General features: G+C 42.1%; 1 protein-coding gene across 1 annotated transcript in view; it reads left to right on the forward strand.

Moving 5' to 3' along the window:
• eif5b (eukaryotic translation initiation factor 5B) overlaps nt 1-18754 on the forward strand; it is a 136411-nt gene that overhangs the window by 106584 nt on the left and 11073 nt on the right. The window contains exons 21-23 of the mRNA XM_070873051.1: nt 6979-7143; nt 7686-7824; nt 7907-8068. Coding sequence (XP_070729152.1) covers nt 6979-7143; nt 7686-7824; nt 7907-8068 — 466 coding nt within the window. The remainder of the gene's footprint in view (nt 1-6978; nt 7144-7685; nt 7825-7906; nt 8069-18754) is intronic.

The following is an 18754-nucleotide window of genomic DNA, read 5'->3' on the forward strand; positions in this document are numbered from 1 at the left end:
CAGGTCTCGTTGCACCTCCCCTTTTCCAAATCTGCCGCCATTCAGATGATAATCTGCCTTCATGTTTTTGCCCCCAAAGTGGATAACCTCACATTTATCCATATTATACTGCATCTGCCATGCATTTGCCCACTCACCTAACCTGTCCAAGTCACCCTGCAGCCTCTTCGCGAATCCTCACAACTCATGCCGCCACCCAGCTTAGTGTCACCTGCAAACTTGGAGATATTACACTCAATTCCTTCATCTAAATCATTAATGTATATTGTAAATAGCTGGGGTCCCAGCACTGAGCCCTGCGGCACTCCACTAGTCACAGCCTGCCATTCTGAAAAGGACCCGTTTATTCCCACTCTCTGCTTCCTGTCTGCCAACCAGTTCTCTATCCACGTCAGTACATTACCCCCAGTACCACGTAATTTTGCACACCAATCTCTTGTGTGGGACCTTGTCAAAAGCCTTTTGAAAGTCCAAATACACCACATCCGTTGGTTCTCCCTTGTCCACTCTACCAGTTACATCCTCAAAACATTCTAGAAGATTTGTCGAGCATGATTTCCCTTTCATAAATCTATGCTGACTTGGACCGATCCTGTCACTGCTTTCCAAATGCGCTGCTATTTCATCTTTAATAATTGATTCCAACATTTTCCCCACTACTGATGTCAGGCTAACCAGTCTATAATTCCCCGTTTTCTCTCTCCCTCCTTTTTTAAAAAGTGGTGTTGCATTAGCTACCCTCCAGTCCATAGGAACTGATCCAGAGTCGATAGTCAATTGGAAAATGATCACCAATGGATCCACTATTTCTAGGGCCACTTCCTTAAGTACTCTGGGATGCAGACTATCAGGCCCTGGGGATTTATCGGCCTTCAATCCCATCAATTTCCCTAACACAATTTCCCGCCTAATAAGGATTTTCTTCAGTTCCTCCTTCTCACTAGACCCTCGGTCTCCTAGTATTTCCGGAATGTTATTTGTGTCTTCCTTCGTGAAGACAGAACCAAAGTATTTGTTCAGTTGGTCTGCCATTTCTTTGTTCCCCATTATAAATTCACCTGATTCTGACTGCAAGGGACCTATGTTTGTCTTCACTAATCTTTTTCTCTTCATATATCTATAGAAGCTTTTGCAGTCAGTTTTTATGTTCCTAGCAAGCTTCCTCTCATACTCTATTTTCCCCCACCGAATTGAACCCTTTGTCCTCCTCTGCTGAATTCTAAATTTCTCCCACTCCTTGGGTTTGCTGCTTTTTCTGGCCAAATTATATGCCTCTTCCTTGGATTTAACACTATCCTTCATTTCCCTCATTAGCCACAGTTGAGCCACCTTCCCCATTTTATTTTTACTCAAGGCAGGAATGTACAATAGCTGAAGTTCATCCATGTGATCTTTAAATGTTTGCCATTGCCTATATGCCGTCAACCCTTGATAAGTATCATTCGCCAGTCTATACTAGCCAATTCACGTCTCATACCATCGAAGTTACATAAAAACATTGAAAATAGGTGCAGGAGTAGGCCATTTGGCCCTTCAAGCCTGTACCGCCATTCAATAAGATCATGGCTGATCATTCCCTCAGTACCCCTTTCCTGCTTTCTTTCCATACCCCTTGATCCCCTTAGCTGTAAGGGCCATATCTAACTCCCTCTTGAATATATCCAATGAACTGGCATCAACAACTCTCTGCGGCAGGAAATTCCATAGGTTAACAACTCTGAGTGAAGAAGTTTCTCCTCATCTCAGTCCTAAATGGCCTACCCCTTATCCTAAGACTGTGTCCCCTGGTTCTGGACTTCCCCAACATCAGGAACATTCTTCCCGCATCGAACCTGTCCAGTCCCGTCAGAATATTATACGTTTCTATGAGATCCCCTCTCATCCTTCTAAACTCCAGTGAATAAAGGCCCAGTTGATCCAGTCGATCCAGTCTCTCCTCATATGACAGTCCAGCCATCCCTGGAATCAGTCTGGTGAACTTTTGCTGCACTCCCTCAATAGCAAGAATGTCCTTCCTCCAATTAGGAGACCAAAACTGAACACACTATTCCAGGTGAGGCCTCACCAAGGCTCTGTACAACTGCAGTAAGACCTCCCTGCTCCTGTATTCAAATCCCTAGCTATGAAGACCAACATACCATTTGCTGCCTTCACTGCCTGCTGTACCTGCATGCCCACTTTCAGTGACTGATGAACCATGACCCCCAGGTCTCGGTTGCACCTCCCCTTTTCCTAATCTGCCGCCATTCAGATAATATTCTGCCTTCGTGTTTTTGCCCCCAAAGTGGATAACCTCACATTTATCCACATTATACTGCATCTGCCATGCATTTGCCCACTCGCCTAACCTGTCCAAGTCACCCTGCAGCCTCTTAGCGTCCTCCTCACAGCTCACACCGCCACCCAGTTTAGTGTCATCAGCAAACGTTGAGATATTACACTCAATTCCATCATCTAAATCATTAATATATATTGTAAAGAGCTGGAGTCCCAGCACTGAGCCCTGCGGCACTCCACTAGTCACTGCCTGCCATTCTGAAAAGGACCCGTTTATCCCGACTCTTTGCTTCCTATCTACCAACCAGTTCTCTATCCACGTCAGTACATCACCCCCAATACCATGTGCTTTGATCACTGGAACTCTCAAGACGACCCCAAACCTTGGCTGGCCATGCTATTGCACAACTCTCGCCCATCTTATTCGGCGAAATGTTGCAACCTTTCGGGAAATACAGCGAATCGAGGAAAAACAAACGCCTCCACATCCACCAGGATTTCAACAATATCCCTCACCACCACTTAGTTGTGCAAGCCCTTTTGGACCCATGTGCTTAACCTTTGACAATTCAACTTCAGCCCTAATGATGCTTGGAAAGCCAAATGGAGTTCACAAGAAGTCGCAAATCGTGAAAGACCTGACAAAGGTCCCTGGTTTCAAATTTCTAGGAAGCTCATGGACAACGATGGTAGATGCGGATACTTGAAGCACAAATGGAGAATTAAAACTATCCAGTGTGAGAACAGACCATATAACGACTCAATGTCCGATTCATAAATCCGAAGTTATACACTTCTACCCCTGACGCAGTTATCTTGGTTAACCACCTAAATGTAAAATTATAGTTGTTGCTTTATATCTACATCAGTGACACAAAGTAGTAGTAGTAGTTGTATCCTAATGTATAAAACCCAGAATCTATTTTGCGTTTTTGTGACCTCTTCTACCTGCAGTTTTACTTTTAAAGACCTATCCAATCATGGGGCACAATTTTTCCCAACTATCTGCGCCATTTTTTTGGCGTGCACTTTTTTTTGGAGTAAATAAAAAATCTCCCAAATCTCCCAAGTTTCCCCAAAGTTTCTGCGCCAGCGTAATTCACTTGGGTACGATTTTTGTAGGCTACAATTTTTTTTGCGTCATAGGAGGTGTAACCTGATGTCTGCCAGTTTTTAACATTTAAGCAAGTTTGGCCAATTTACATTTTTCCGAGGATGGCGTATGTGACCACTCCCAAAAAACCTTCTGGGCACTTAACAAATATCAGCGCACATTACAAAATTGGCACAGAAAGACGCCATTGTTTTTTGCCGAAGTTTTGGAGGGAGTGAAGAAGGCAGAGAATATGCATCATAAATCTTAATTTTTTCAAAGTCAAAAGAGAGAAATTGGAAGTGTAATACAATTCTTGAATTTTTGATTTTTTTTTCAAAGTACCACCCCACCACCAAACCTCTCCTCACCGGGCTCGAGGGTCAGAGCGTCGGCCGGCAGAATCGCTCCCTCGCCCGGGCTCGGGGCTTGGCTTCAAATGAAGCCCAGGGTGGTGGGGACCGGGGATTGGAAGCCAAGCCCCGAGCCTGACCCGTGAGCCCGGTGAGGAGAGGTTTGGTGGTGGGGTGGTACTTTGAAAACAAATCAAAAATTCAAGAATTGAATTACGCTTTGTTGTCCCAAATGTCTTCATTGAATGCCTAGCTTCCCGTTGTAAGGAAGCCTGTTGCGCATGCGCAGACCAGAGTGTGGTCTACACTAGGGCATCCACCTTGGAGAGAGAGAGGGAAGAAAAGGTGTGAGTGCTTTGTCCTACTGTTTTGAGGTTGTTGCAAAGCTACAATTTAATTATAGGGGCAATATTGACTGGCATACCTCATGCAAGCCTTCTGCATGATGGTACTGTGGAGAAGATTGATTAGACAGCATCACCTGAGGAACCTCAGGGCACATAGGATGATGGGCAGGAGGCCTTACCCATATCGGGTATATTGAGACAGGTGTTCATATCTGCACCTGAGTTTTGTGAAAGTTGGTTCCAGCATTTCTTCATTTCTTTTGGTGAAACTTTTATTTGACCTCTGCTGGTGTCCAGCTCGTGCCATCTGGTCTCAATTACAGTAACCCAGGCCTCCACTTCGTCCTGAGAGAAATTCTTGGTCCTTGAGCCGCGTTGCATATTGCAGCTCTGATTTTTTCCGCTCAGAATAAAAGTTCTCGCACATAACTGGCTCTTTAAAAATGGCTGAATGCAGACCGGGAGGTGTACTGGGCATGCACGCCCATACCAGTCACGTAGAAAATGTCTCTTTTTTCATACATGCGCAGAAGGGGGTGCCTCCTTTTTTCAGGAGTGCCTTTTTTCGGCGCAGACCTTAGGCTCCAGCCCCCAAAGCTAAATGACAGGCTGCATGGCGCCAATTTCAAAAATTAAAACGGGGAAACTTTAACTTTTTTTTGGCCTAGTCATCCCCCCAAAAAACGGGCGTAACTCTTCAAATATGCCAAAAAACAGCATTGGGGAAAATTGAGCCATACTTCTGTTCCTTCACTTTATTGAGAGTCTTGTCATTTAGGGTATCACTTCCTTTCACATTTTGTCAAATTGTTCCACTACATCTTTTTCTACATTCAACTGCATCTGCTTCCTACTTGCCTTTCTACTAAAGTGTCGATGGCCTCCTGCATTCTCCCTCAAAGTTTACCATGGCCCCTAGTTTGGTATCATTAGTAAACTATATGTCCAGATCATTTATATAAATGGCAACCATTACCCACATTGTGCACAATAGATGGTACTTTATACAAAAATGTGAAACAATAAATATTTGCAGTGGCACAGTTACTTTGATGTCATCTGTCGTGACATTTTATGTTGCAAGATCTAGCGGAATTCCGCTTTTTAACTCAATTTGGTAGTCTTAAGTTTATGTTAGCTTGCAAACGTTTCATTCTTACTATATCCTATGAATTAACAGCCTGCATTAATGTGTAACCTACGTCCTGCATTTTTAATTAAATTAAGGATATTCTTTAATTGTGATGAATTGTCAATTGTTCCTGTAAAGTTCTCCAAGTTGTTTCAGTAAATGCAATCATTACTGTCATTTTATTTTTTCCTTTTATTAAAAAAAATCCCAAATCTGATTTTTTTTTATCTATAAATGTCTTTTGCAGAATATTTTTTGACAGCTGAGCTGTAAATATAAAATACAAATATATCTTTGGGACAAATATTAAGGAATGGATGTTCTTACCGAAAAGTTTCTCAGTAATTCCTCGAGATAATGTTCAAAGGCATTCATTGACTTTCTTAGGAATTAAGCATACAATGATAACTATTAATAATTACACAGCTGAAAATATTTCCAGCCTTCTAATAGAAAGTTACTTAACAGACAAGAGCTAAAGTTAATATTAATCCTTACAGTCCCGTATGACTAAGTACATTAGAATTTGGCCTCCTATTAATCTTCCAATCAATTACACACCAAGACACATAAATACAAGCAAGTACAATCACAACTATACGGACAGTTGGTAAGACTTCATTTGGAGGCATTGAGTTCAGTTTTGGGCACTGCATCATAGGAAGGATAATACTGGCTTTGGAGGAAGTCCATTAATATTTCATTGTAATGATATCTGGGAGGAAGGGATTTAGCTTTGCCAAGAGATCGGGTAAACTTGAGTTGTATTTCCTAAAGATATTTGAGTTTTTAAAATAATGAAGGAAATTAACTAGGTTGATAGAAAAAGAAAAAGACTCTTGACTCTAGCAAGGGGAATTCAAAATATGGGGACATAATCTTAGAATTAAGACAAAGTTGGTTAACAACACATCTAGGATTTTTTCCCCCTATACACACAGTTAAAAATTGTGAAACATGCTACCCAGAAGGTCAGATAAGTAGAATCAATTGAGGTGTTTAAGAGAAGTAAGGGTACTAAGAACATAGGAATTAGAAGCAGGAGTCGGCCATTCAGCCCCTCCGGCCTGCTCCGCCATTCAATGAGACCATTCTACCTCAACTCCACTTTCCTGCACTATCTCCATATCTCTTGATTCCCTTAATATCCAAAAATCTATCGATCTCTGTCTTAAATATACTCAACGACTGAGCGTCCACAGCCCTCTGAGGTAGAGAATTCCAAAGATTCACCACCCTCTGAGTGAAGAAGTTTCTCCTCATCTCAGTCCTAAATGGCTGACCCCTTATTCTGAGACTGTGACCCCTGGTTGTGGACGACTCAGCCAGAGGAAGCATCCGCCCTGCATCTACCCTGTCAAGCCCTGTAAGAATTTTGTATGTTTCAATGAGATCAACTCTCATTCTTCTAAACTCTAGAGAATATAAGACCTATTCTACTCAATCGCTCCTCATAGGATAATCACCCCCACTCCAGGAATCAGTCTGGTGAACCTTCGTTGCATTCCCTCAATGGTATCTCTACACACTACTCCAGGTATGATCTCATCGGGGCCCTATATAATTGCAGTAAGACGACTTTACTCTTCCACTGATGGATACGGAAAGAGAGCAGGAAATAGCGCAGCTATGGCTAACAAAATGTTGAGCTGGTTCAATGATGTGGGTTCCTTCTACAGTAAAATTACTAAGTTTATACTCTGCAACAGTATCTGCTGATATTCAATACTGAATAATGTATTTGTCTAAGGTAACTGTTCTGTATCCAACTTGTAGGTATTCAGTCATTCTTGCTTTTGATGTGAAGATTGAACGAGATTCCCAGGAGCTTGCTGACACGCTTGGGGTCAGGATCTTCAGTGCAGAAATTATCTATCATTTATTTGATGCTTTCACAAAATATAGACAAGATTACAAAAAACAAAAGCAAGAAGAATTCAAGTAAGGTCAAGTCTGTTACATATTACAGTGAAAGTTGTGATAATATGAAAATAATAAGGCCTATTTTGTAGACATAGGCAGGCATTGGCTTTTTCTCTCCAAAAATTATGCAGACTTTTTTAAAAACTAGCTTTTGATGGTTTCTATCGTGACAGGAAGTTCCTTGTTTAAAAAATGTGGTGTCAGTCACATGATTGGAAAATAAACATTTTACTCCAAAATATTGTACATGTCCTTTTACCAGGGTGCTCACTGTCTTGTATAAGTGTGGCCATACGTTATTAGTACATAATTACAATATAATCTGCAACTATATCTCCTCCAAACATAGACTTCATTGAAATAAAACAAGAGTAGGTTAGTCCTCATTAGGGAGGTTGTTAACTGTGAAGTGATATACTGAGTGAATTATCTTAAAAGTTTGAATGCATGAGAATTTTCCATATGAAAAATGATTTATAAAGATCTAATCCTCTAGCTCTCTTGCTCTTCCACTTTTATGTATATGTGTTTATATATCTAAACTTTTCTCCCCTTTTTAGGCATGTAGCTGTTTTTCCTTCAAAACTGCGAATTATCCCTCAGTTCATTTTCAATTCTCGTGACCCAATTGTAATGGGAGTTATTGTGGAAGCTGGCCTTCTGAAACAAGGCACCCCATTGTGTGTTCCTTCAAAAAGTGTAAGTTTAGAAAAGTCTCATCTTCATACATTCCAATCAGTAGACTGGTAATGGAAGTTGATTATTATTTGCCCTTTTCCAGTTTGTCGATATTGGAATTATTACTAGTATTGAAGTGAATCATAAACAAGTTGATGTTGCCCGGAAAGGTCAAGAGGTCTGTATTAAAATAGAGCCCATACCTGGAGAATCACCAAAAATGTATGGACGGCACTTTGAAGCTACAGACTTCCTTGTCAGTAAGGTATGATTTTGTTTTGTAAAAGATGCAGTGAATCTGTTTTCCTTTCTTTGTGTGCACGTCTTTTCCACAACTTGGATTGCATTTTTAAAGTGGACAGAAAATCTTCATGTGTTGCTAATTGAATAGCATAACTAGGAGGGGAATGGGGAAAGTATTCAATTTAATTCTAGTGGTGTCCATTAGGATTAATAATTGGTAGCTTGGCTGTCAAACCTCTGCAGTTATCCTGCATAGCTGGATGGACCTAATCATTCAATGAAAGGGGGAAATGGTAGTACAGCAAATCTATTTTAGAAAATTCTTGGCTTCAACAGAGACATGATCAAGCTCCCATACTATAGAAGAAATCGGCTACCACTTGCCCACCATTCATTCTTTTTTCCCTGTCGACAGCAACAACTCATTGTTACAGTGCGCCATGGAAAATTCTACAGTCTTCTTCGTTTTGGAGCTAATTGACTTTGCTTAAAGCTTCAACTCTTAACAGCGTTGTGTCCTACCTATTAGTTGAGTTGGTTTCCTTTTCTGGGGTGATGCCTCTCATTAGCTGGGGTTTTCATGTCAGTTGGTACAGAAGTTGTCTACATAACCCTTAAGCAGGACAGTATGGATCCTGATTTGTAGTATTAACACTACAGTTTGACAGATTGAATTATTCAAAAGGGTTGCTAATCGCTGCATTTAAAACAAAAAGTTATCAAAGCTCTGTTGCAGGAATCAGAACTGCTGAGCCGCAAGTTTAAATGATGTTTTCTTCGCCTGGGAGAGATGCTTCCTATATGCAGGGCTACAGGGAAAGGGCGGGGTAGTGGGACTAGCTGAAGGGCTCTTGCCATGAACCGGGACAGGCCGAATGACCTCCTTCTGTGCTGTAACCATTCTATGATTCTATGTATTCCACTATTTTCTCTAATTCCCAAAATCTTGCAGACTATTTGAGAAGAAGCAATGCTTTATTAGTCAAACAGCTTGGCTGTTGGATTTGTCAGATCTGAGTATCACCATCCATTGATTTCCCCAGATCTGTTTTCTCAAATGGAAAACTTCAATTTGCTTTTGAATGGGTAGTCATTCAATCAAGGATTTTCTAACACCCAGGAGACATTTGTCATAATAATGAAAATAAGATTTGTTTTCTGATGTGGGGATACTTTCACACACCAATTAAATAATGTTATTTTATTTATAGTCTTTACTTGAGTGAGGTTTCATACATCTGGGGGCCATTGTATCATATCGTTTCTCTAGAAGGGAACGTTTTGGGAAGCATCACAGTGTGTTGATTCCTGAAGGATGGAATTCAGTTTTTAGTACTATCCTATTTTAATTTTAATTTTAATATTTTCTGCAATTAGTTGAAAGGTTGAAAGGCATAAGTGGGCTAAGACACGATTTTCTTCTTCCACACCTGCAATACAGTCGGAGTATATCCTAGCTTCATGGGTTCTGGGGAAACCACATGTCGAGCATGCACGTGAAATGTCATGACATTGCAGACAGACTGTTTTTGATGTGGTTTCCTATTCCTGTGCTGTACAAAATCACACAACTTATGCCAATGTGCCAGTTTTTCTCCAGATAAAGATCCTTTGCTCTTCCCTTTGGCTTTGCTAAAGGTCGGGACAAAGTCCACAGGCTCACTACAAGAATAGGTTAGATTATTGAACATTCTGCTGTTTAAACTAGCCTGTTCATGTTTTTGGTTTTGTTTTAGAGGTTTTCCAGGAGTCTAAGGTATCATGGTGAACGTCCAGAAAATATACTAGGCTGTCTTTTTCAGCACAGATGAGGGAGGCCATTCGGCCAATCTAGCTCATCCTTCGTTAGAAACCTACACAAAGATAAGTACAGAAGATACTAAAAGAAACTATGTGCTTTAGGTTAGATGGTGACACCAGCAAACAATTCAGTGCTCCCTCGAGAGTTATATAAAGAGCAAATGTAGTAGGTAAGCATAAGTGGGCTAAGACACGAATTGGAATTCAGCTCAGGGAGTATAATTTAGCTGCACTATGGTTGTATGGTACACTCTTCAAAACATTGCCTGTATCAAAACAAACTTAGTGTCTCCATAGTTAGCACAGCATGTATGCACCACCATAGGGTTTAAATATTGTGCAATAATCCATTCACAACTGATAATTATGTAAGTTGTTTGCTGGCAAAATGTAATTCAACAAATTTACCTTGGGTTAACAAAGTGCACCAGTAAGGAATAGCTGCACTCTTTCTCCCAACTTTTAGACAAGTATTGCTGAAACAACCCCAGTGTCAGTTGGTACTACTTCAGGGAAAGTAGAACCAAAGTATAAATATCCACCTGAAGAATATTGGGTGGTTTCCCAAACCGTAACCCAGGAAAGTATCTCTAGATGAGTCTTGCATTGTACTCCTAGCTCACCTCTAAGAAGAATGCATTGCCTTTCCTCTGAGACATGCACAGTCTTTCTTGAGAAAACCACGATGGATTTGGTGCATTTTTCTGAACAATATGCAGAGGTATCAGATTACATTGTACAAGTGATTAGACTTCTTGAACAAGATGGTCATTGACTTGGGGGAATCAATAAGAGCCATGCTCCCATCCATAGCAAGGCAGACTAGAGCCCTACAGCCAGCAGAGCTGCTGGGAGTTGAACTTGGCACATCCTCGTCTGAGAACAGGATTTCCCCTGGGTGGTGAAGGAACAAGATGGCAATGAATTGTAGAGGATGCATTATTAGACCAAAGTAAAAAATGCGCAAGCTTTTGAAAATCATCCAAAGTCTCTATCTACCAGCATCAAGGGCCTTCATCACTGGAGTGTGGAACTCTTTCTCTGGACTCTAAACTGCATAAACAGTTTTCATATTATTACTCTTGCCTGCCATCCTGATGGGCGATGGTCATAAAGGTCTGAGGTGATACAGTAAATTATCAAGCAGGCTCGAGGGGTCGTATGGCATACTCCTGCTCCTATTTCTTATGTTCTATACCTCTAAATTCGATCAAGCATAAAAGGTTCACCATGACTAGAGGGAACCTCTGTAGAGACCAACTGTGGAAAATGCAGTGCCTGTACTTCAGGTCTTCTCCCAGCATAGGAAATACACTACACAAGCAACAAGTTATGTGCCTTGCAGCCAAGAATCAAACCAAATGGATGCATTTGAGCAATGCTGCTCCCAATCTTGGGTGCTCATATTTCACTTCAGCTGCATCTCTGACCATCTGCCACGTCTTCACTGATCCCTTGGATTGATCCTTCATTCTCCTCTGGCTCCCCAGAATTCACTGTTCTTTGTCATTAGGTTTCATCCCACTGCTACTCACTCCTCTGCTGGCCCACTAGTATATACTGCTAACACGTAACCGGTCACTGCACACCTTCACTGGACCCCAGGATCAACCTCTACCAGTGCTGATACTCTGCCCCTATTACAGCTCCGGAATTCATTCCCACTCCAATACTGACTCTGAACCTGAATATTAGTCGATGACTACTCTAAGGTGATTCCATGCTCCCTGCATGGACTTCATCGTACCACAGCCCCCTCAGACTTTAACTTTCAGAACGTCTTGTATTGTCTCTTTCCCAACCTACTCTCTTCCCACTCAGTGTGCCTGTAGGGGACTAAACTCGGCAGATTAACAATCATAACCTTATTGTGCTTGTGGATGGTCAGAATGACATCCTGACTTTGACCAAAATTTTGCTCCAGGGTGTCGAGGCTTTCTCTTTATTGATGCCTAAGCTTCCTGCCACCTGTCTTGCTCAAACTGCCGTGATAGCAGTATGGTCCTTATCACCTTGGCATCTTCACCTACACCTCTGGCACCTTCTCCTCCTTTGAGCACCTCACTCTGTTCCACCCTGCTGACCTCCTTTAAAATCCTTGTGATCTACTGTTCTGCTGTCCCGTCTCTTTCCCCCCCCCCCCCCAAGTGTCGAAATCTCGACTCACAATATACAACTCTGACACTTTCAGCCCCGGCAGATGTTCTTTTAATTTTTACTAGCCAGGGAAGAGTCTCATTCAGTCAAAGGCTAAGTGAAGACCTCCAATATGGTACAGTTTTCACGAGGTATTTATACAGTAAAAACAAGTTATGGTCCCATCCTGTGTATTGGCTCTGTCTTTGCAGTCAGTGAATACAGATAAAGAGTTAATTACCACATCCTTGTCTTGACCTGGTTTCCAAATATCTCCTTTGTCAGGGTTGTTAGCGGGCCAGTCAGCCATTACTCGATTAGAGTGTGATAATGTGCTATTACCAGCCTTGCATTGTGTCAGGATTGTCCAGTTTCCTGGTCAGTTATTTGGGCCCATGATTCCCATAGTGGTTGATTGGGTACTTATCTTTTTGCATAACATGGATGAGTTCTGTACAAGAGATAATGGCTGGTAGTTTGAGTATCTCTTGGGGGGTGTATTGGTAATACAGGGGAGCACAATGGGTGGTACTTATCTCAGCAAGACAGTTTAATGTTGTCAGGTAGCTATTAATCAGCCCTCAGCAGTTCCAGTCAGGGTTAGCATTTGTTATGCAAACAGACTGTTGCAGAAGTTTCTGGAAGGACCAGGACTCCATTTTGTTTTATGTCAAAACGGGTACGAGAACAGTGTAATGCAGCTTATAAAAATACATTTCCACACCAGTCCCACGCTGTGTTTCTCCAAAGAATGAACTTGCATTTCTATCGTGCCACTCACAACCTCAATGTCCCAAAGTGCTTTACTGTCAATTAAATAATTTTGAAGTGTGTAGTCACTGTTGTAATGTAGGAAACACGGCAGCCAATTTTGCGTACAGCATGGTCCCAAGAAACAGCAATTAGATGATAACCAGATAATCTGTTTGTAATGCTTGTGTGATGGTGGCAGGACAAATTGATACAGCTGATTTTTTTTAAAATAGCATGTGGGATCCTGGCATAGAGTACAAAAGCAAGGAATTTATGCTAAACCTTTATAAATCACTGGTTAGGATGTCCAATTCTGGGCACAGCACTTTAGCAAGGATAACAAGTCCTTGAAGAGGGTGTAGAGGAGATTTTCTAAAATGGTACTGAGGAATGAGAGACTTCAATTATGTGGAGCGTAGAGAATCTGGGATTGTTCTCAGCAGAGAAAGTTATGGGGAGTTTTGATAGAGGTGTTCAAAATCATGAGTTTTGATAGAGTAAATAAGGAGAAACTGTTTCCACTGGCAGCAGAGTCGGTAGCCGGAGGACACAGATTTAAGGTAATTGGCAGAAGAACCAGAGGGGAGATGAGAATATTTTTTACAGTAAGTTGTTATAATCTTGAATGCATTGCCTGAAAGGGTGGAGAAGCAGATTTTATAGGAACTTTCAAAAGGGAATTGGATATGTACTTGAAAAGGAAAAATTTGCAGGGTTATGAAGAAAGAACAAGGGTGTGGGATTAATTGGATAGCTGTTTCAAAGAGCTGGCACAGGAATGATGGTCTAAATGGCCGCCTCCTATGTTGTATGATTCTATAGTTGAGGCATAAATTTTGGCCAGGGTGTCAGGGAGAATGCCCCTGCTCTTACTCGAATAGTGCCATGGGATCCTTCACATCCACCTGAGAGAGCAGATGATTTAACGTCTCATCCGAAAGACAGCGTCTCCAACAGTGCAGCACTCCCTCAGTATTGCACTGAGATGTCAGCCTAGATTATGTGCTCAAGTCTCTGGAGTGGGATTTGCACCCACAAGCTTCTGACTCCGAGGCGAGAGCGCTAACATGGCTTCTGCACCAAGCAACACTTGGTGATTTTAGTTTCTATTTCAATTCCTCATGCCTCCTTTCTTCTGAATTCACTGCCCTCCCGAAAACTCTACTTCCATATAAACTCTGACCTTGCCATCTTCTCTGGCCTCGCCCATGGTTTCGATCACTAACAAGGCCATCTCTGACTACTTCCTTGTATGCTTCACCATCAAATCTCCTTATCAAACCCACCTCCTTCTTCTGTATGTGCCCCTGGTTTAAAAAAAACTCTCCCCAATTCATTTATAACCATGCACTCAAACTCTCAATTGCCTGGCCTTTGGCCCACCGTTGCCATGATAGCTCACCTCTACAGTTATGTCCTCATTCCCAGCAAAACCTTCTCTATCTTCAATACCGATCATTTCCTTTGGTACGGCCTTCATCTTGGGTACCTCATGTTCAAAGGGCACAAACATTGACTATACCTGGTGCAAAACTAGTTTAGCTATTTGGCAAGTAACTGTTGAGCCATTTACTGTCAGTTCTGCCTCAACCACATTAAGCAATCCTGAACCTCCCATGTCCTCTGTCAAAACTCCCCCATACACTAGGATCATCCTGGAGGGCTAAAATAATCCCAGCCTCCCTTTCTCCACAGCCAATTGGCTCATTAAACCCCCTTCTTGCCCCCCTTTCACCTTCACCTCTCAAGTGTGAGGTGCTCATGAGATTCTTCTTCACCAAGCTATAGAGCAGCTACCTCTCTTCCTTCCACCTCTTCAAAGCCAACCTTCCCTCATCCCCTCCTGCCTTAGACATGAATTGTTGTTTCTATCTAACTATATATAATATATATATAATGATTTCTCCCTCATCTGCCACAATGCCCTCTCCAAGCTAATCTCGTCCATAAGACCTACCTCCTGCTACCTCAACTCCATTCCCACTAAACCCCTGACCACCCAACTTCCCTTCTTGGTCCCTATGGCAGCTGAGATTTTAAGTGGTTCCTTTTACTTGGGTACTATTCCACAACTTCAAAACTGGCATCATCACCTCCTTCTCAAAACCCCACCAACCTCTGTCTTCCTTAACTACTGCCCATTTTTAACGTCCCGTTTCTCTTCAGGGTCCTTTAGTTTATTGTTGTCTCATAGATCCATGCTGATCTCTGAACAGCTCCCTGCTTGAATCCCTCCAATCAGGTTTCGGCCGCTCCCGCAGCATCAAAGTGGTCCTAACCAAATTTATGAATGCCAGTTGCTGCGACTGTGACCCTGCTGCGTTACTCCTCCTCTACCTTTCTGCAGCCTTATACACGGTTGTTCATACTGTTCTCCACCAGTATGGTGGGACGGCCCTTGCTTAGTTCCACTTGATGTCTTAAGCTCCATGAACTCCAACTTATGCAAACCTTTGCGATTTGTATCTTAGCCCCCAACAAATTCCACTTGCCCATCATCCCTGTCCTTGCTGACCTACATTGGCTCCAACACATCAAATAAAATTCTGATCCTGTGTTTAAACCTTCCCTATTTCTGCAACTTCCTCTAGCCCTATAACACCCCCCCCCCCCAGCCGATCTTCTAGTTTCAGCCTCTTGCGTATTCTCCCTTCTGTTGCCCCACCAATAACAGCTGTGATTTCAGCTGCCTAGGCCTCATGCTGTGGAATTCCGTCTCTTAAACCATGCTCTATTCCATTTCCCCCTCTCTTAAAATGCTCCTTAAAACTCACCTCTTTGGGCACCTCTGCTAATCTTTCTCCTCTAGCCTGATTTTCATTTTTTCCTTGGGATATTTTTCTTTGTTAAAGGCATTGCATAAATGTAAGTTGTTGATTTTATTTATGTGGCTCTAATCTGGTTAGGCACAAGGTCAATGAGCAGATTTTGTTCACCAGAGGACCAAACAGCTGCAGGAAATCATTAAAACAGATCAGGGCATTTTATAAAATCGATCGTTGCCCCTGTGGTACCTCACTGCAATAACAGCATTGTTAACATCAGAGGTGAGAGAAAAGTTCACCTCTATTCGGAGAGAACCGGTTTCTACTTCAGCTTGTTCATGGACCACAAAGACTGTACCAACCAGGGAGCAGGCTATCTTCGATCTGGTACAGTGTAATGAGACAGGATTAATAAATGATCTCATAGTAAAGGATCCTCTAGGAAAGAGAGATCATAGCATGATTGAATTTCAAATTCAGTTGGAGGGTGAGAAAGTTGGGTTTCAAACCAGTGTCCCGATCTTAAATAAAGGCGATTACAAAGGCATGAAGGCAGAATTGGCTAAAGTGGACTGGGAAAATAAATTAAAGAGTAAAACGGTTGATAAGCAGTGGCAGACATTTAAGGAGATATTTCATAACTCTCAACAATAATATATCCCAGTGAGAAGGAAAGACTTTGAGAAGGGAGAACCATCGTGGTTAACTAAGGAAGTAAAGGATCGTACTAAATTAAATACAATGGCATACAATGTTGCCAAGATTAGTGGGAAGCCAGAGGATTGGGAAATTTTTAAAAACCAGCAAAGGACGACCAAAAGAAAAATAGAGAGAAGATGGATTATGAGAGTAAACTAGCAAGAAATATAAAAACAGATAGTAAGAGCTTCTACAGGTATATAAAAAGGAAGAGAGTAGCTAAAGTAAACGTTGATCCCTTGGAGGTTGAGACTGGGAAATTAAAAATGTGGAATCGGGAAATGACAGACTTTGAATAAATATTTTGTATCAGTCTTCACTGTAGAAGACACTAAAAACATCCCAATAATAGATTATCACGGGGCTATAGGGAGGGGGGAACTTAAAACAATCACATGGGACTAAAGGCAGACAAGTCATAGAAACGTAGAAAATAGGTGCAGGAGTAGGCCATTCGGCCCTTCGAACCTGCACTACCATTCAATAAGATCAGGGCTGATCATTCCCTCAGTACCCCTTTCCTGCTTTCTCTCCATACCCCTTGATCCCTTTAGCCGTAAGGGCCATATCTAACTCCCTCTTGAATATATCCAGTGAACTGGCATCAACAACTCTCTGCGGTAGGGAATTCCACATGTTAACAACTCTCTGAGTGAAGAAGTTTCTCCTCATCTCAGTCCTAAATGGCCTACCCCTTATCCTAAGACTGTGCCCCCTGGTTCTGGACTTCCCCATCATTGGGAACATTCTTCCCGCATCTAATCTGTCCAGTCCCGTTAGAATCTTGTAAGTTTCTATGAGATCCCTTCTCATCCTTCTAAACTCCAGTGTATAAAGGCCCAGTTGATCCAGTCTCTCCTCATATGTCGGTGCCGCCATCCCGGGAATCAGTCTGGTGAACCTTCACTGCACTCCCTCAATAGCAAGAACGTCCTTCCTCAGATTAGGAGACCAAAACTGAACACAATATTCCAGATGAGGCCTCACCAAGGCCATGTACAACTGCAGTAAGACCTCCCTGCTCCTATACTCTCATTCCCTAGCTATGAAGGCCAACATACCATTTGCCGCCTTCACCGCCTGCTGTACCTGCATGCCAACTTTCAATGACTGATGAACCATGACACCCAGGTCTTGTTGCACCTCCCCCTTTCCTAATCTGCCGCCATTCAGATATTCTGCTTTCGTGTTTTTGCCCCAAAAGTGGATAACCTCGTATTTATCCACATTATACTGCACCTGCCATGCATTTGCCCACTCACCTAACCTGTCCAAGTCACCCTGCAGCCTTTTAGCGTCCTCCTCACAGCTCTCACTGCCACCCAGTTTTGTATCATCTGCAAACTTGGAGATATTACACTCAATTTCTTCATCTAAATCATTAATGTATATTGTAAAGAGCTGCGGTCCCAGCACTGAGCCCTGCGGTACTCCACTAGTCACTGCCTGCCATTCTGAAAAGGGCCCGTTTATCCTGACTGCTTCCTGTTTGCCAACCGGTTCTCTATCCACGTCAATACATTACCCCCAATACCATGTGCTTTAATTTTGCACACTAATCTCTTGTGTGGGACCTTGTCAAAAGCCTTTTGAAAGTCCAAATACACCACATCCACTGGTTCTCCCCTGGACCTGATGGCCTACATCTTAGGGTCTTAAAAGAAGTGGCTGCAGAGATAGTGGATGCATTGGTTGCAATCCACCAAAATTCCCTGGATTCTGGAGAGGTCCCAGTGGATTGGAAAACCGCAAATGTGACGCCATATTTATAAAAGGAGCGGGACAGAAAGCAGGAAACTATAGACCAGTTAGCCTAACATCTGCCATTGGGAAAATGCTGGAGTCCATTAATAAGGAAGCAGTAGTAGGACATTTGGAAAAGCATAATACAGTCAAGCAGAGTCAGCATGGTTTTATGAAAGGGGAATCATGTTTGACAAATTTGCTGGAGTTCTTTGAGGATGTAACCAGCAGGGTGGATAAGGGGGAACCAGTGGATGTGGTGTATTTGGATTTCTAGAAGATATTCAATAAGGTACGAGCTAAAAGGTTACTGCACAAGATAAGAGCTCACGGGGTTGGATAGAGGATTGACTAACAGAAAACAGAGTCTGGATAAATGGGTTATTTTCTGATTGGCAAACGGTAACTAGTGCTGTGGCCTCAACTATTTATAATCTATATTAATGACTTGGATGAAGGGACCGAGTGTAATGTAGCCAAGTTTGCTGCTGATACAAAGATGGGTGGTAAAGCAAGTTGTGAGGAGGACACACAGAATCTGCAAAGGGATATAGACAGGTTAAGTGAGTGGGCAAATATTTGGCAGATGGAGTATAATGTGGGAAGTTGTGAGGTTATCCACTTTGCAAGAAAAATAAAAAAGAAAATTATTATTTAAATGGAGAGATATTACAAGATGTTGCAGTACAGAGGGACTTGGGGGTCCTTGTGCATGAAACACAAAAAGTTAGTACCTATATGTAGGTACAGCAAGTAATCAGGAAGACAAATGGAATGTTGGCCTTTATTGCAAGGGGGGGTGGAGTATAAAA

Source organism: Pristiophorus japonicus, unplaced genomic scaffold (assembly GCF_044704955.1).
Source record: "Pristiophorus japonicus isolate sPriJap1 unplaced genomic scaffold, sPriJap1.hap1 HAP1_SCAFFOLD_409, whole genome shotgun sequence".
In the NCBI taxonomy this organism is placed as follows: Eukaryota; Metazoa; Chordata; class Chondrichthyes; family Pristiophoridae; genus Pristiophorus; species Pristiophorus japonicus.